The sequence below is a fragment of the Phyllostomus discolor genome, chromosome 4 (assembly GCF_004126475.2).
Source record: "Phyllostomus discolor isolate MPI-MPIP mPhyDis1 chromosome 4, mPhyDis1.pri.v3, whole genome shotgun sequence".
Lineage (NCBI taxonomy): Eukaryota > Metazoa > Chordata > Mammalia > Chiroptera > Phyllostomidae > Phyllostomus > Phyllostomus discolor.
Genome location: NC_040906.2, coordinates 167,236,837 through 167,256,438, shown reverse-complemented (window position 1 = coordinate 167,256,438; position 19,602 = coordinate 167,236,837). Strand labels below are relative to the sequence as shown.

Genomic DNA, 19,602 nt, shown 5'->3' with positions numbered 1-19,602 from the left:
CCGCCCCAGCCCCGCCCCCTGCGAGCGTCGGGGGCGGGGCCTAGCAGTTGTCTTGGCGACACGCAGTGTTTGTGCTCCGACTGGTCACATAGCGCTGTCATGTCGGCACCGCAGACTTGCGGGCAGAGGTCGGTCCCAGGCCGCTCGCAGTCGCCGCCTGAGCAGCCACTGCAAGTGAAGGTGGTGGGGCTCTTCAAAAGCTCTAGCTTTCAGATTGCGAAGAGCACAGCTGAGGTAACGGCGAAGAAACTACAAGTGCGGGAGGCCCTTCCCATTTCCCAGCCTCGCGCCTTGATGCGGGGGGTCTGTGCTCGGAGAGGGGAGAGTCCCGGCTGAGCCCCGCGGGTGGGCTAGGATTTGAGCGAGAAGGGGGAAGTGCGGGCAATCCACTTCGAGAAGGGCTGCCTTTAAAGGGCCTTCCGAGTGAAGAACCTTGCTGGGAATAAAGGTAATTCCTGCCCTCTACATAGCCACACAGTTTATTCCACATTAATTTTTAAATGAAATTATAGATTTTTAAAATTCATGAAAAAATGTTTAGGAAAAAGTGTTACCATATAATTAGCAGAATTTTTAGACTCCCACTCTGATTGTTGAAAACTATTCGTTCGGGAAGGTTTTTTGTTTTTCATTTAAATTTTTTATAGCAGTCACTGCATTCCAATCGAATTATGGGCTTAAGGGGATTTCTCTTTCTTTTTTTTAAGATTTTATTTATTTATTTATTTGTAGAGAGAGGGGAAAGGAGGGAGAAAGAAGAGAAATATGAAATTTGTATACGAGAAACAAATCGGTTACTTCTCCCACGCCCCAAGTCCGCATCTCACACATCTGCCCTGACAGGGACTGGAACAAGCAACCGAAGGTCCGCAGGCCAGCTCTCAGTCCACTGAGCTACACCAGCCAAGACAGATTTCTTTTTTTTTTAAAGATTTTATTTATTTATTTTTAGAGAGGGAAGGGAGGGAGGGGGGGAGAGAGAGAGAGAGAGAAACATCAGTGTGCGGTTGCTGGGGGTTATGGCCTGCAACCCAGGAATGTACCCTGGCTGGGAATCGAACCTGGGACACTTTGGTTCCCAGCCCGCACTCAATCCACTGAGCTACGCCAGCCAGGGCTGATTTCTTAATAAATGACTGACCATGAGGTGCTTCCGAAAATACAGATATTTCTTTGTAAACACACAGAATGATATAGAAGGAAAAACACTTTAATTGGAAGAATGTGGCTAAGTCAGTAATGTTGCAGCACACCTATAACCCCAATGCAGGGGAAATGTAGAAATCTATGAGATGTTGAAATGTAGAATTCAGCCCTTTGCTCCAGAAATGTTGCTCTAACATTACGCCAATCTTCTCTCCTTCAAAACCCCACCAGACTCCAAGACAATACCTTATGTATGTATCTCACAAAGTACCCAGCTGGATACTTGACACAAAATGTTCCCAAATAGAAGAAATCTTAAATTCCTACCTCGCCTACTCCAAGTCCACAGAGTTAAAGAAAAGTTTGTAATTATGTCAAATCAGGAAATAGTAACTACCTTATGAAATAGGTAAAAGTTACATCAAAATGAAGAGTGATCAGAAGTCTGTGGAAACGATACAAGGATCATGTAAAGTAGAAATTGAGGGTTGTGTTGGGCTGATGGAATTGGCATAGTTTTATAACCTAAGTTGTATTTCATATGTTTGGGGGGGGGGTTCTCCTTTGTTTCTCTAAGCTCCTTTTCTGAAGGCACATGTTTTCTGCACCTGCTCCACACTGGAGACAAGGTGTTGTCAATGTTTGGGGATAAAGTCCAGATATTAAATTATTAGGCCGTTGGGGCCATAGTTTCTCCATGGCCACCACTCAGTTTTATCCTTGTGGTGCAAAAGCAGCCACGCAGTATGTAAATGGATGGCGAGTTTCCAATAAAACTATTATGCACACTGAAACTTGACATGCATGTAATTTCACATGATGTGAAATATGATTCTTTTGGTTTTTTCAACTTAGTGGTTTTTCAACTTACTTGGTTTTTTAGAGCTAAACATTATTCTTAGCTCTAATGTCAAAAAACAGGCTGGGGGTCGCATTTGTTCCACTGGCCAGGTTGCCAGTCTCTGTCATAGAACACGCCAAGTCAAGAAAACAATATCTTCATTATATCAGTAGTGATCATTTTCCCTCTCATAAACTCTTGCCTACTATAGCTCTATATGAATATGAAAACATCAATGTGAATTCAGTTTTTACTTAAATGATCCTAGAAAACATGATCATTTGTGAGCAATCCCAGATGCAAACTAACTGACAAAGATTCAGATTTGTAAAAAGTATTTGACATATTCTAATTTGGATGTAGTCCATTCTAGAACAAACACTAAATTATGAAGAAAGTATGACTACATATGCTTAATTTGAAAACCGTTGGGTTTGTTAATCATTCTAGGTGGCCCCTCAGTTCGAAACAGTCATTCTACACAATTCCCTCAGAGTGAGCACAGAGACTGGAATTGAGAAAAAAAGGACACATCATCTGTTGGTTGGGGACAGTAGACTAAGAAGGCAATGGCCAGATTGCTGTTGCCCTCTTCTGCTGTCCCTGGTTCCAAGGCAACATGCACTCACATTGCGGCTTTCTTCCCCTTGAAATATCTACTCTTGACAAAGTGTGCCAGATCAGTGTTCTCTTAGACCAGGGATGTCAAACTCATTTTCACGGGGGGGCCACATCCGCCTCGTGGTTGCCTTCAAAGGGTCAAATGTAATTTTAGGATTGTATAAATGTGACTACTCCTTAACTGTTAAGGAGTTGAAATTACATCTCTCCCTTCAGAGGCAACCAGTGTGGCTGATGTGGCCCCCTGTGAAAATGAGTTTGACACCCCTCTTAGATGAGAAGCCAGCTATCACTTTTCCTGTTGGCTCATCTGCTCCTCAGACCCACTCAGAAAACTGAGGCCTAATTGTTACTGCCTCAACTACCTTCTCTTGCTTTAGAAGGAGGGAAAGTATAACATATTAGGAACCAAAATATTTTCTTTTTAACGGGGATTATTAACCACTAAGAATGTTCTCTGATTCATAAAGACAATTCATATACAGCATGTTAAACCAAAACATGCTCATTATCTAAACCTAAACATATTTAGTATTTACTTATCTCTTTTCCAAGAGGTATAACCATAACAATATCCTTTTGGTCATTCTCCATATATCAGTGAATTAAAGCAATACATTTATTTCTTTTAGGTATCCATAGATCTATTGAGATTTAGTAAGAGCTTAATTCAGGGGAAAAAATGGTCCTAAAAGAACATAGTAGATCACAGAACTGTTGGCACAAACTCATTTATTCAGATGTTTATTCAGTGGCTATGTATGAGTGATCCATTACATGCCAGATGCTGAGGCCAGTGGAAGTACATGAAAACTAAGATACAGTCTTTGCCCTCAAGGGGCTTATGCTCTACAAATGAGAGACAAATAAGACAGAGCCCCAGCCTGGGCCGGGGCATGACTCAATGGAAGTGAGCACACAGGACCTCAGAGTGCCGTGCAGCCTGGGGATGTGCTGTATAAAACTTCTCGGAGACCCCATGAAAATTGGGGCAAATGATTGCTACTTTAAAAAGGAACTTTCTCTAAAATAATTATTCTATTTTGAAACCTAGAGTCTGAAGAGTAATTTTCCATCCAAATTTGAAGATCCTATAATCGTTCCTCTTCAAGATTTTGCATGGGATCGATATCTACAGGAGAAAAAAAGGGTAAAGGATATTTGGGCTGGTGGAAACAAGTGAAGTTTTGCCTGAAGTATTTATGTATTGTTCTGGGAAAACTGAAGTAGTAATTTTAGTGCAACTAAAATTTATTTCTTTAAATTATGCACTTTTCCTAAATTATTTCAATCATTTTACCAGGCTGATTTTAAGAAAAAGTAAAACATTTACAGGATTTTCTTTTGGAAGGCATGAGATAAAGGTAAGCTTTAAACTCTCAATGCTGCTACCTACCCCTGCTGATGGCTGTCCCTCTTTCCCTGCACATCCCTTACACTTTCTGGTGCTCAGGTTGCTACGGCTTTCCACTGTAACTCTGGAAGGTTTGGTTTCGGAGCATAGATGTAGTGAGGAGCTTGTGTTGGGCCGTTGCCTAGGGCAGCTCTGATGACAGCCACCAAGTTCCCACAGGGTGGCATTGTTCCAGTTGAAGCTTGCTTCTCTGCATCTCCCCCCTCACAATTCCCTTGGAGACCCCAGGGCTAGTGGAGCTTGTGCAGGGAGGGTAGATCAGTTTTCTCTTTGTGCCAGCCCTGATAAGTTGGTAGTGCCGTCTGCAGCATATGATATGAAGGATTCTGAAGTGGCATCCTGACTCAGCAACATCTGGTGTTGCGGGGGAGGTGGAATGGTGTACGCCCCTGGCCAGACCCCCCAGCCCAGTCCTTTAGAGAGTCCTAGTCCTGGTTTCCCTGCCCCACCCCATCTCGCCAGTAGCTGATGAAATCCCATTTTGCCTGACCAGAACAGTTTCAATTGTTTTGTGCCTGGTTGCACAAGGAGGTCCTGTGGTCTTGTAATTATCATGCAGACAGTGTCGCTTTACCTGAGACCACTTCACTCTCCAGTCACATAAGTAACTGAGCCATGAATACCACTTGTTAAGTCTCATACCATTTTCATAGCCTTAATGCATTTTCATTGGCATTCGAATAGAACCATAGCAAACACGTGTGATGCTTATTATATATGTCAGACACTATTCTAATAGCTTCTAACGTATATTTACTCTAATCTTTACAACTAGGGCGACCAATGGTCCTGGTTTACCTGGGACCGAGGAGTTTCCTGGGATACAGAAATTTCAATGCTGACGCTGGGTCAGTCCTGGAAAAACCATGACAGTTGGTCACTCTAACATAAAACAAAGTTTTTCTTCATTTTTATCATCAAACTTACTATACTGTGTACCAGCATCATGCTCTCACTTCCAAGAGAGCCGCCATCTCACACTTTGGCTTGCACCTGCTCCTCTTACATATTCCCTCTGTACTCTTAAAGAGTAATTTCCTACCCTTTTCAGCTGAGGTTACTGACCCTGACATGTTTTGTGTTCCCTTCCTCCCTCCTTTCTCACAGGGCCTGAAGGAGGCTTTCTAGATACCCATTGCTGCTTCTTCCCACCTATTCTTTATTCCTTATCTTTCCTGCCTTCCCTCTCTCACCGCCATCTCCTGGATACTTGTCACTTTAACCTCTTCTTCCTTTTCAGGCCAGTATTTTGCCCTTGAGTGTAAGTGTTGTGTCACATCTTCAATGCTGTGCTGCTTAGTATTCAAGGTTAGGTCCGGGCTGGCCTTGTGCTTCAGCAGAATGTTGCACGCTTGAAGGATGGCTTCAGGGCTTTCGAAATGCCTTCCTCTCCCTTCCCAAAAAAGTGGCGTCATAGTCATAGTGCTGGAAAGCCCAGAAGCCATTGGGTCCAGCCCACTGTCTTGAGGCAGGTGAGGAGGTCCCCTCAAGTACAGAAGACACACGGAGAAAAAGCAGCCTCTGAATAAAGTGTACCTTCTACTGCATTTCTTCCGCCAAGGGAACTAAAATATCCACAGTTAAACTTTCTCTCCCCCTTTCAAAGTTTTGTGTCCTGTGAAATGTGATAACACTGGTAAATTTAAACAGTCCAGGGAGTATTGACTCATAAGCTCTATCAGTGATTTACAGTTCATCATGAACTGTATGCTCTTCCTTGAAGCAGATTGGAACCGAATATGAAATCTCCTGAGAGGAGCTGAAAACGGAGCAAGTTGGCAGAAGGAAGGCAGGCTGTTCCCCCAAACCGGCATTTCTCTAAGTGCAGTCTCAGACCAGCAGCATTAGCACCTCCTGGGATGTTGTTAGACGTTGCATTTCTAATGTAAATTCTCGGGCCCCACCCCCAAATCAGAAACTCAGAAGACGCTCAGGAATCTGTAATTCTGATTGCCCGCTAAAATCAGCTGTTCCAAATTGGCCATGGTTTTGCCAGGACCAGCACTGGGTGATAATAAACCAGATCTCTTTGAAGGGGACATTACTCAGTGGCCACACACTGGGACCTAGGAGGTTGACTGCCGGGGTCATGTGGACGAACACACTTCATTTCGAAGGGCTTAGTACCTGCAAGTGTTGATGCAGGTGGGTTCTCTTCCTCACTGCCCTGGGGAGCCCAGAAATTCCTGCCAGCCCTCTCAGGAGGCATTCCTTCACTCTGCCCCTCTTCTGTCAACAAAACATTCTTTCCATCCTTCACACCGAAAAGCATGTCTGGCTCAGAACCCCGACCTTGCCATGTATGCACACAGTACAATGTGCTTCAGATATGATGCCAGAGATGGCCCTTTGTTTTCAAGTTACTATGACAAGCTTGCTACACACACACAGATTTTTACTACCAGATTACCGTGTATTTTCTATGACTACCATTTTTAAGATTACTTTTAGGTCATTCTTTGCTTTCAGTGATGTCCGAGTCTTGAAAAATGTTCTTACACTCTTTTTGAGAGCAAAATTCTGAAAAGTGGCAAGAAACATATTTCTTTAAAGATTCAGTCCTCCGGTTGAACCCAGGCTCTGGCTTGTGGGGTTAGCAAGGTTTTTTTCTTTCTTTCTTTGTTACTTTTTTTTTCTTTTTCTTTACAGGAACTTAAGAATGAAGTCTGGGAATATTCTGCCTATGTCATGTGTTTTATTAATGATCTGCTCCTGGGTGATGCGCTTGATCTTCAGAAGTGGGCCCACAAGGTGTGGGATGTAGTTGATTTTAAGCCCCCTGCACTTTATGAGGCACTTACTGTGGATTATTCTGCTAAATTCTTAAGAGACACCAAGGCAAGTTACACTAAACTTTAAAGAAGTCGACTCAGCGTTATTTACTGATATCCTAATGAAGGGAATGTAAGAGTATGAGACCAGGTTTGCTGAGGATTACATAATATGGGAGGGCTTGGCTTGGTGGTGGTTAAACAAGTCTGGATCTCAGCCGTCAGGGGCATCCCTGTTCAAACATCTCCACTCCCCTGCAGGGGTGTCCAGCCCATGGCACACGGGCCACATATGGCCCAGGATGGCTATGAATGCAGCCCAACACAAAATCGTAAATTTACTCAAAACATTGTGAGATTTTTTTGTGATTATGTATGATAATGTATTTAATGTGTGGCCTGAGACAGCTCTTCTTCGAGTGTGGCCCAGAGATGCCAAAAGGTTAGACACCCCTGCAAGGTTTATCATCATTCATTTTAAGGTATAAAGACTCCACCTCAGAGGTCAAGCCTGTCACTCATCCACCTTTAGTGAATATATATGTGTGTGTGTGTATATATATTTTAAAGATTTTATTTATTTACTTCTTAGTAAGATGGAAAGGGAGGGAGAAAGAGAGGAAGAGAAACATCAAAATGTGCTAGAGATATCCATCAGTTGATTGTCTCTCACATGCTCCCAACTGGGGAACCTGGCCCACAACCCAGGCATGTGCCCTGACTGGGATTGAAACTGCAACCTTTTGGTTCACAGGCTGGTGCTCAATCCACTGAGCCACACCAGCCAGGTCTAGTGAGTATTTTAAGTAATGCTTCTGACACTTAAGTGACAGATACTGCACTAAGAGCATGGGAAGTTTGAGAAGAAAGGTGACATTTTAAAGCATGGCACAGTTGGTAAGAGCAGGAGTGGACAAGCTGTGGCATTGGGGTTTCCAGGGGCAGAGGACAGTCATGACATTTGAGGTCCAAAGGGGAAGAGACAGACATCAGGGTGGGATGGCAATAGAGACAAAAGTACTTTGTAATTTTGCTCAGACACATTGTAGCAACAACTACCACATGCTGAAAATCACTTCTCCCTCATGGTGGCAGGGCCCACACAAAGACCTGTGTCTTTCTGAGCCATGCAAAGGCAAAGACCAGTAACTTGCATCACTGTGTCAGCACTGCTTTGAACAGAATCAGAAACATAGTAGGTGCTCAGTGAATCTTTGGTTGAATAAACAATGCCCTTGGAAAATGCTGGAAACTGGGGTGTGAGGAGGAATTCAATGTTCATAGCAGTCCATTCCAGAGGGACAGGACTCCAGAAGTACATGGTGTACTCTGGGAACAACTGGGAAAAGCAAGGAGACCAGGATTAGTGGAGAAACAAGGCTGGGAAAATGAGAGTATCGGTCATACTTAGCTACTCTGATTAGCTTAAGGAAAAAAGGTATGTATTGACATGATGTTGGTAACCTCGCAATTGACAGGTAAGCTGGGGAACCTCTTGAGAAAGCAGGTAGAAACTAAGGGAGGCCTGGCAACAGGAAAACATGGGCAGCGCCATACCCCAGGAATGTGCAGCCATGGGTGCCCCCTGCCTGGATTTGAATGGCCACGTTCCCTAAGAATAACTGCTCGGCTGGCCTTGTGTCCTTGTTGCTCTCTGGAGAGCCAAGGAGCAGGCGAGAGCACCAACTTGTGGAGCCGAGGTCATATCCCTGCACCTGGCGCTCACAAGAGGAGGAGGGGGAGAACTGGCCCTGTTAGGTTTTACAGAGTGGCGGGCCCTGTGGGGAATTCCCCAACCAGGAATGTGTTCTGCTGTGAGGTAGGAAGAATACCCTAACAGACCCATTAAAGAGAGTTGAACTTACCATCCATTCTGAATCAAGGAGTTAGATTTTATTTAGAAGGAAGCCAAGCCAACAGAACTTTCATAAAGAGTATGATATAATCTCTCTGCTTTTTTTTGGAAAACTTTCAGGGGTGTGCAGGAACAGCCATTTGGAAAGCTGCTGTACTAGCAAGGGCTAGAGGTAATGACAGCTTGAATAATTAGAGCAATGAGGAGAGGGGCCTAGATTCTGGAGAAAATCCTTAGTTGTTTTTTTTTTTTCTTCCCCCAAATGGTAGATATTTGTTGCTGAGTAAAACCCTGGCAGGGACTTGTTTACTTCTGGGTTGGATTCATACACTGCAAGATTGTGTCTGCGTGTTCGGCTGCTGGGTGACGTTTCCTGTGCTGCCTTTATTTGCCCTCTTTTCATTCGCGTTTTCGGGATTATCTGCTCTCGACAACTCCATAAAGATAAGATATTGTTGCACAAGGAATCATGATTTTCAGTAGATCCTCTTTTTCCTCCTAAGCTTGTGAAGTTTTATAATATTATGCCTTTTATTCACAAGTTATAATCTTTTATAATTAAGAAATTGTAGTATAGAAGCTGAGAGGCACAAATTAATTATAATTAGTATGGATACCGGAATGTACAATATTATTTTAGTCTTTTAATTAAAAAAGGAAAGGTTTGAGTGACATAAAATTAATGATAGGGATACATTTAATAGTGATGTCATTTATGTTTCCTAGATTCTTAAGAAATAGGGCAGGACAAATCATGGACCTTGTTAAATCAGGTGGCATTTTTATGTATGAGAACGGTGTCTAAGATTTCAAGTGGGTTCTGTTAGATGTGCCCTGAACCTTAAATGAATTCTACTGTGACAGAGACTAGTGCTTTCATTCTGATGCCTCTTTGTACGGCTAGACAAGATCGCACAAATGTTAGCTGTCTGTACCAGAAAGGATGTCAGCTGAAAACAAGAGCCACGAGCCCCTGAGAGCATGAGGACGCACTTGTACAGCATCAAAAGCACACCATCTCTCTTCCCAGCCCCTGGAATCACACCTGCTATGGATTTAGCGGCCTTACTTTCCCACTCAGGAAGGCTGGCCTGGTTCTGGTTAGCTGAATCTGAGCTGTCTCTGAAAATCCAGACCACATGGTAACCAAATCCATGGCGCTCTCATTGGCTCTCTTCCCGAAATTACTCAGGAAAAAAGAGAATTCCCAGTCTCCTTCTTTACCCAAAGGGACTGACTGGTGTTCCTTTCCACACCTAGTTTGCAAGGTACTGGATATCTAGGCCATGTGTTCTCAGGCTTGGGGACAGGTTAATGTTACTCAAAGCTTTGCTGCTGAAGGGTTTTAAAAAGCATGTTATTTAGGTTGTAAAACCTTGATATAGTAAAATGAAACAAAATTCTTTAAATTATTCTTTTAGCTGTTACATTCTCCACTGTTAATACTGTTGACATCTTATCAATGAAAACATTATTGTTTGCTTTTTTGGTCATTTCTAAAATTTTCTTCCAAGACACTGACCTGCATTATCTTTTTCTCCTGAATTTTAATAGCATGACTTTGTGTTCTTGGATGTTTCCATTGCTTTTTCTCCAATTGGAAGATTGATTTTTGAGGTAAGAGGGTTTTTTGTTGTTGTTTTAGTAAGTTGTGGGGAGTGGGAATCGGTAACTGTTAAAATGTTAACTATTTAACCTTTGAAACCTTTAATCTTTATTTTTTAGCTGTACAGTGATGCCTGTCCCAAAACATGTAAAAATTTTCAGGTCTTATGCACAGGAAAAGCAGGATTTTCTCAAAGTGGCGTCAGGCTACATTATGCAGGTTCGATTTTTCATCGAATAGTACCGAATGGTTGGATACAAGGAGGAGGTAGGTTTGAAATCTTAAATACAACTGAACTGTAACATCAAATCAGAATGTTCAAAGTTTTATCTACCTTAGTAAAATGTACTATATTTTTCCATATATAAAGTAAACATGTTTTGCCCAAATTTTTGAGGGAAAATAAGGATGTGTATTATACATGGGTAGTACTAATTCCGTGTCTATATAAATGTTTTTAATTCATTTATTTATGCTTATGCATTGAAAGTGTAACTCTAGAAAGCAATAATGATATTCTTATGCAAAATAATACCCTGGAATATGATAATCAGTTTTGTTTTTAAATATAAATAAATAAAAAATTGAGTTAAAATATTAAAACAAAAGATTTTTCTCCTGAAAGTTTGATCCAAAAACATGGGTGTGCATTATACACAGCAAAATACAATATATAGAATTAGCTATATTTAATATTAGATGTTCTGTATATTTAAAGGATATTTCACATGTTCATACTCTTTAAAAATTTCCTAATTATTAAACAAATTTAAAGTATGTTACTAGGATTAGTCTAAAATAAAGTAATACAATAAAGTAGGGTAGCAGATTTTTAATTACCATATTTTGGGGGCTATAAGACACACCCCCCCAATTTGGGGGGAATGGTGGTGCATCTTATAGTCCGAACATAGCTTACCTGGCTCGCTGTGAGACGGGCAGCAGTGGAGCGGGGTCACAGGAGGCAGGAGCAGGGTCACAGCTCCATTTTCCTCCTAAATGAGGGGTGCATCTTATAGTCCGAAAAATATGGTAAATGTAGTTTAAAATGCTTACGTAAAGAAATAAGAGTAACTACAAAATACAGTGCTTTTAAGAAACATACTAAAGATGAGAATTTGAAAATAGAATAAATGGAAAACAACTTATTTCTTACCAAAAACGTTACACTGTTACAACTGAAAGTAAGATCTAGAGCAGCAATTTTCAACCTTTTTCATCTCATGGCACACATAAACTAATTACTAAAATTCTTCGACACACCAAAAATTTATTTTTTGCTGATCTTACAAAAAAATAGGCATAATTTTGATTCATTCATACTGGATGGCTATTGTTGTCTTAGCTGTTGTCATTTTTTTATCTGACAGTCTAAGGGAAAAGAGGTCAGTACCCCTGACAAATAATCAGGTATTTCATGTTTTAAAAATTACGGAGGCACACTGGCTGATCTAGAGCATTTCGGTTTCCTTTTTGCTTTCTTTCTAGGTCAGTCCTTTGGCTTTTATACAGACTAGGTGCCTGGTTAACAACACAAAATTAAATTTGGGAGGCCCTTTGGGAAATAACCCATAGGAAGCAATCAGTCAGCAATTTAAAAATAATTGGCTTAGGAAAAAACAGAACTCATAGATACAGACAACGGTATGGCAATTACCAGAGGAAAACGGGGGTGAGGGAAGGAAGAGGAGGGCAAAGGGGGATAAATGGTGATGGAAGGAGACTCGACTTGGGTGGTGAACACATATTACAATTTACAGATGATATATTATGGACTTGTACACCTGAAACCAATGTAATTTTATTAACCCATGTACCTTTTTAAATTCAATTTAAAAAAAAGAAAGGTCGAAGGTGAAAGAATTAAAAAAATATATAATATGTAAACACAAAATGGAAAAAAATTTGACTTGGTATGGGAGGAGATTTGCTTGAACTTGATGAAATATGCAGAGGTTTAAAATAATAATGTTTAATTATTTTTCTGTAATCTGGAACACTCTGAGGCCAATGAGGAGAAAAATGTAAATTTAATCTGAGTATGTTGTATGTAAATCAGCTATTTCCCCCTCAGTTTCTCCAAAAGGAGATCAGACCACCAGATCACCAACACTGTTATCTAACCTCGTTATTTTCCACTTAATTTATATGCTGTGAATCTTCCCTGTCAGTATACATAAACATAAAATTTTAGGATCTGCCTAATTTTTCATCATCTTGCTATACCAATTTACTTAATTCACCATTGGTGAACATTTAGTTGTTTTCACTCTTTTGTTAGTATAAAACAGTCCTCAAGGGGCTCAGCATCCTGGTACTCAGTTCAGTGTTGACCGGTACGTGCTGGGCTCCCAGTTGCTATGCTCTTTTTTGTCTTGGTTTGCTTTTTTTGGTAAACCTCCCTGCCCACCTCCAGTCCCCCCAACTCCTAGAGTAAGGTTTGGAAAAGTGGGTCATGCTTATTTATTTGAAGTAAAATCTCCAAATATTAATAGTAACATGTACAGATCTTTTAAAAAATTGTAATTACTGATTTCAGAGAGAGAGGAAGGGGGAGAGAGAGAGAGAGAAACATGGACTTATTCCCGTATTTATGCATTCATTGGTTGATTCTTCTGTGTGCCTTGACCAGGGATTGAACCTACAACCTTGGTGTATTGGAAGAGCACTCTAACCAGCTGAGCTACCTGGCCAGGGCTGATCTTGGGTCAGGTATTTAAAACAGCGAAGCAGCAATGTTAATGACAGTTGGGAAAAAAATTTTGATTCCTAGATTCAAATCCAAACTGTTATGTGCAAGTTGTACCATGTTGAATAAGTCACTTAGCATTTCTGAACTGGTTTCTTAATTATAAAATGGAGATAATTATAATACCACAGGATGTGGTGAGGACTCAATGACCTGGTATATTGAAAGTGCCAAGCTCTGTAAACATTCTCCCTTCTGATGTTAGAATTCCACAGGGCTCTGTAGAATTTTGTAGTATGGGAGCTGAACGAGGTTTTGTGTTATGCCTTAGGATACTTCCAGGCATTATTTCTTGCCCTTTGGGACTAATAGGTCCTACATAGTCTTCACTCTTCACCCTACCCCCACCCCAGCCCCTCTATTCCCCTGACATCTCTCTCTCATTCTCTGTGCTCCACACACTGAGCTCCTTGCTGTTTCTGAAGCACATCAAGCATACATGTGCCTTGAGGTTTTTTGTCATTTCTTTTGCATGGGACATACTCTACCACCTAATCCTCCAGATATCCCCTTGCTACACCCCTTGATCTGTTTCTGTTTTTTGCCCAGAGTTCATCTCAGCAAGAACTTACCTGATCACCCTATTTAAAACTGCCACTCGCTCCCCCCCCCGACACACACTCTCTTCTCCTTAACTCCTTCCCTGCTGCTTTCCTGTCCCCTTACTCTGCTTTATTATTCCTTCTTTATTTTTTCCCACCACTGGGCATTCTATTCTGTATTCTCAGTTAATGTATTGTCTGCTTCTCTTCAGTAAAATATAAGTTCCATGAGGGCAGAGATTTTTATCTGTTTCATTCACTGTTGTATCCCAGGTTTGAGAGCAGTGCCTGGCATATAATAGGTGCTTAAAAAGTATTTGTTGAGACCTGGCAGGATGGCTCAGTTTGTTGGAGTATCATCCCATATACCAAAAAGTTGCCAATTTGATCCCCAGTTGGGGTATGTACTGGGCTGGTGGGGGGGGGGGGGCGATCAATGTTTCTCTCTCACATCAATGTTTTTCTCTCTCCCTCCCTTCCTATCTCTCTAAAAAAAGATCAATTTAAAATTAGTTTGAAAGAATGAATGAATGAATGAACAGATAGTTAAATGGGAAACATACATGCTATTCATTTCTAAAGTACAAAGTTAAAGATACCAAGTCATTAAGCCACTTTGGTAGGATTCTTTATCTGTGGTTCCCACAAGTTCTACTGTCTTTAGAAGGATCTCCTGAGATATTGCTTAATACATTTTATCATCCTCATCACCATAATGATCATAATGGTGGTGAAGGCGATGATAGTGAAAGGATGCATTCCACAAGCATGTGATGCTGCATAGTAGTAACAGCCACTACTGAGCGGGCACGACACTCTGCTGGGGACTGCATTAAGTGCTCTACCTACACGATTTTATTGAACCCTCAGAACTACTTGGGAGGCACTTACCATTATCCATGTCTATACAGAAAAGGAACAACAGGCTCAGAAAAAGGTAAATAACGTTAAGATTTAAGTCAAAATCATCTGACCTTAAAGTTTACTATTAATTTGTTTTCAGATGTATAGAAATAATACCAGATATACAAGGCTGGATTCAAGGGGGTGGGTTATGGTCACACAAAGCATTAAATACTGATAGGTATCAATATAAAAAGTTCACCTGAGAGATCTAAAAGCAAAGGGCAAGAGTAGTAATGGTGTACAGACAGCAAAGGAGTATCACTGGTGCTTAAGTGTTAGTAGGGGAGGGGAACCATCTGGACAGATTTGTCTGAGCAAAGCAAACTTTAGGATCTGAGGGAATAGATGCTGGGGGACCCTTGTTCCCAGATTTAGCCTTCAGCCCTTTCAGCATGCTTCTGAGAGCTGCTGGGGGCTCTGGGTGAGTGATGAGAGAGTACTGGGCAGAGAGGGGTTGGAGACTTGAAGCTTATCACTTAACTTCTGAGCTAGCTTTGTAAATAGTATAATTTAAATGCTACATGTCTTGTCCTGCATAAATTCTCTCCACATCTTGCTGTTGTATTTGATATCTTTAAATCAGCACAGATACTTTATAGATAAATTGTTCATACCAAGTTAAAACGGCATAGCCCTTCATTAATATTTATTGCACTCTGTATTCAAGGAGGGCGGATTAGAGAGCTGAGAACGTGAAGAGGTACTGGGGAGGCTGGAGGCACAGAAGTCAGGCCTCAGAGACCTCTGGTTTCACTGGAATTAGCTGTGCTTCCCTTTTAGCTGTGGGTAGATTAACTGGTAGATGGAGGAGTTTTATACTAGGAGCATTGCCTAAGCCAAAATATGTATATAATGCAAAACAGGTCATATACATACTTTAAAAAAAACCTCATGATATTACAAAGGCACTTCGTTTCCAAAATACTGGGGTTCCAAGGAATGAAAATTTAAACATTAATTCTTTTTAAATCATCTGTTTTCATTCTTGCTCTAAAAAGATCTTAGCGTTTCTATTTTATCCTCTTGGTTTTTATTTTTCTGAAAAACAAGATAGACTATGGAATAACTTGTGAAGTAAGCAGAATGTATATGAATACCTTTTTAAAAAGCAGTATCAAATTATAATGAAATAATTCATCATTTCAAAGTTTTGCATGATAATTTAACCTACCTCCAAAAGTTATTAGGAAAAAAATAGGGCATTGAGTGTAAAAGTGCTTAAAAAATGTAAGTGAAAGCATTATAGCAATATTTTCATGGTATAAAACTTACTGAAGTTGTTGGTATAAGGGAAATAACTTAAAGCATTTTTCCCCTACCAATATTGTACTTTCCTTTTTCGTTTCAGAATTCTAATGTTTATTTATTGTTTTGCAGATATAGTGGCTGGAAAAGGAGACGGTGGAGAGTCAATTTATGGACCAACATTTGAAGGTATGTATCTTTAAATTTTATCAGTCATATATTAGTTGATTATTCAAATTTAACAGGACAGGGCAATTCACAATTTCAAATAAAATAGTGTTTGGGGTAATACACTAAAAGTGGGAGTTAAAAATGGCACCCCAGTCTAGTCCAGAACAGTTTTGTGCACATATTTTTTCACTTTCCTAAATGTGTTATTTCTTTAGGATGAATTCCCAGAATGAGAGTTGTAGGGTCAAAGGGAATTAATATTTTTAAAGCTTGTAATTTGTCATTCTCAGAATTGGCCCCTTGACTATCCTCCTGTTTAGGCTATCTGGGATCCTGGGAAGATGGTAATGGTGCTGGCATAGTTTAGAATTTTTTCAAATTCCAACATAAAAAATGACAAGAGAATTAGAGAGAAAAACTAAAAACCCATGTTTAACATTTACAGCAAAACGAGGTGACAAGCTAAGTTATATGAATTCCAAAGTACAAACGGGTGAGGACACACTGCCCATGGCCACGGCCTGCCAGCAGCCATGAAATCCATTAGAGATAGCAGGGTGTCTGAGGGACCTGAGAGTAACAGAACCCCACAGTAGCCAAGAGCCAGTGTAGGTGTGGGGCCCATAGTAAGGTCTGAAGTGGTTGGAGCAGTCTAATCTCTGGGAACTCTTGAGGATGGTCTGAAATGGCTCTCTTCTAGGACAGGCACACATTGAGGAGGTGTGGCTGGGAACAGAATCAAAATTATGTGGGATGTAGGGACAACAATGAGAAGGAATGGGAGCAGGACTAGGAAATCTCAGAAAGTGAGCTGCCATATTGTTGAACACTGTATGAAAACAGTCCAAAAGAGAGCTTTGTGAAGTTGGAGAAGCTACTTTCCTCCTAAGCCACACCTGCTTCTTAATGTTCAGGAAAACTAATTTTACATAAAAATGATCAGCAAAAAGTTTCATGGTTATTAGAAAAAAAAAGGGAAAAGGGAGCAGAGTACCATCACTACAGATCATGAAAGCACACTAGAAAGACATGCTCACAAACAAGAGCAAAACTGTGAGCTAGAAGACATTAATAAAATGATACAAGACAGGAAACAACTCATAAATCAGAATTAGAAAATTCAGCATGAGGTTGCAGAGCTGAGGAAAGAACTAACAAGAAAAGAAAATTGCAAAAATAAACTTTTAAAAATAAACTAGAAGGAACACAGATCAAATAAACACATCAGATACTCGTTTTAAAAGTAGTTAGTATGAAGTAGAAGGAGGAGATTTTTCTTCTTTTATTTTTTAAAAGATTTTATTTATTTATTTTTAGGGAGAGGGGGAAGGAGGGAGAGAGAGAGGGAAAGAAACATCTGTGTGAGAGAGAAACATGGACTGGTTGCCATTTGCACATGTCTGGCCAGGGACTGAACCCACAACCTAGGCAGGTGCCCTGACTGGGAATCAAACTCGTGGCCTTTCGGTTTGCTGGATGACGCCCAGCCCACTGAGCCACACTGGCTAGGGCAGGAGGAGAAAGTTTTTAAAAACCAAAAAGAGATAAAGTAAGATAAAAAAGATTTATAAGAAAGTGACAACTATTAAAGATAGAGAAGACCCAATATATGACTGACTATTCCTCAGGAACTAAACCAATACAAGGGCACAGAACAAATACTGATAACTATAATTGAAGAAACTTTCCTAAAATAAAAAAGGATTTGAAAGTATATTTTGTTTTGGGTGATGGTTACACAACTATATACAACTGTGAAAATACATCAAACTGAACATCTAGGATATATGCATTTTATTGTATACATTTTACACCTTAAGTAAAATATATAACAACTTGAAACTGCTTATCTTTCAAGCACACTGCTACTTGACAACATTGAACTAGGACATCCAACACCAAGACATATTTCAGTAACATGACTGGACATTAAGGAAAAACAGAAGCATTCTTTCACCAGCTAGGTGAAAAGAGCAAGTGATTTACAGGGGAAAGAAAAGTAGGTTATCATCACATTCTTTAACATCATATTCTTATGGCAAAAGAAAATGGAGTAATGCATTCATGGTGCTCAGGGAAAGGAAATGTGAGCTAGGATTTGACGCCCAGCCAAACTGAATTTGAATTTTAAAGGGCACACAGAGTTAACAGCATGTAAAATTTTAGGGAATAGTGTTGCCACGAGCCCTTCCTGAGTAGTGACTGTAGATAAATTTCCCAGAACCAAAGGATATAGAGACCTTGATATAAGGACCGGTGGTGAGCATTAATTGTATAGTGATTTGTAAAACTAAAATTTAAAAAAGGGCAAGAGTATGATATGTAATGACTATATACTTAGTCTAACTATTTAAAAAATGAAAGAAAAATGGAGAGAATACATGCTAAAAATTTTAAACTATTTTCAGTCATACTGGTGATGGTATTATTAATATTGATATTTGAGATTATTGTATATGTAATGTGGGAAAAGATAAGTAGTTAAAGGATATTCTAATTTCATTATTTCCTGCATCCTTGAGAATCAGGATTTTCACTGTGGAAGGAAGGACAGATGAAGTATGATAGAGGCTAATAAAAAAATAGTTCATAGTCCTCAGTTTGAATGGTAAATACCCCTTTAAACACAAAAAGTGTCTTTTCTCTCTATATATACCTGTGTCCACTGAAGTGGTCTACAAACAACAACTACTCCTATAGTTATACTCACTCCTAGCATTTACATTGTTGTTTTGAAATGTTACTTCTCGCTTAAAGGCACCAGGGCTTCTGGGAGAAATGTCAGAATCCCATTCTGGGGCTGAAAATTACAAAACAAGCCTGGAATCTCCTGTTCAGGCACGCTGTCGTCAGATAGCAAGAGCGCTATGAAATTTACTAGGGTCATGTCAAAGGCCTTAAGAGACAATTTGAAGAGATTCTCACTGGCCAAAGATGGAGTAATTTGAATAGTAGTTGCAATGATTGAAACCCAACACATTTTAAATCCATGAGTTCATATTAATATTATATTATAAATAAAGCCTAATAGCTTAGAACTTCATCCTTCTGTCCAATAAGAAACTGATCTCTCATCTCCTCACCCGCCCATCTGGAATGATTTGGAATGACTTTATTACCTTGAAAACTGATAAATATAGGGTGTGGGGACCCACCCCCACCTGTGGCCCCATTCCTCCCAGATCCTGCTCCACCAGATGGTAGCCACACTTGGGCTTCCGGCACCCCAGTGGACACAGCCTTGGGGCAGCGGCCACTTGTCATTACAGGAGGCAGTGCCACTTATTTCCAGGATGTGGCCATGTACTTCTCTCACGAGGAGGGGCAACAGCTGGGCTCAGACCAGGAGTCTGAGTACAGCGGTACAGGGACATGATGCTGGAGAACTATAGGCATGTGGCCTCACTGGGACTCCCTGTCCCTAACTCGGAGCTGATCTCCCAGCTGGAGCAAGGTGAAGAGCTGTAGGTCCTAGGTCTTGTGGAAGCTGAGGACCGGAGCCCATGAGCAGCAGCAGCACAGGAGTCGTGGTCAAGATGGAGGCGTAGGTAAACGCGGCTCACCTCCTCACACAACCACAGCAAAAATTACAACTAGATTACAAAACAAGTATCATCCAGAATAATCAGAAAATTGACCCATATGGAAGTACGACAACAAAGGAATGAAAGAAGTAACATTCATCCAGATGGGTAGGAGGGGCAGAGATACAACTATACATGGAGAGGCGAGGAG

The 19,602-nt window shown here is 40.6% G+C and overlaps 1 protein-coding gene across 3 annotated transcripts in view; it reads left to right on the top strand.

Moving 5' to 3' along the window:
- Nucleotides 1–65: 65 nt before the first annotated feature.
- The window catches only part of PPIL6 (peptidylprolyl isomerase like 6), a 32,409-nt gene continuing 12,872 nt past the window's right edge, over nt 66–19,602 (top strand). Inside the window, exons 1-6 of one of the 3 annotated variants that reach the window (XM_028509695.2) lie at nt 66–234; nt 3,663–3,758; nt 6,672–6,860; nt 10,203–10,265; nt 10,374–10,521; nt 15,829–15,885. In XM_028509695.2, coding sequence (XP_028365496.1) covers nt 100–234; nt 3,663–3,758; nt 6,672–6,860; nt 10,203–10,265; nt 10,374–10,521; nt 15,829–15,885 — 688 coding nt within the window. In that variant the 5' untranslated portion in view covers nt 66–99. Of the gene's footprint in view, nt 235–3,662; nt 3,759–3,982; nt 6,382–6,671; nt 6,861–10,202; nt 10,266–10,373; nt 10,522–15,828; nt 15,886–19,602 lie in introns of those variants that run through there. The other 2 variants (XM_036024556.1, XM_036024557.1) reach the window with 2 other exon arrangements.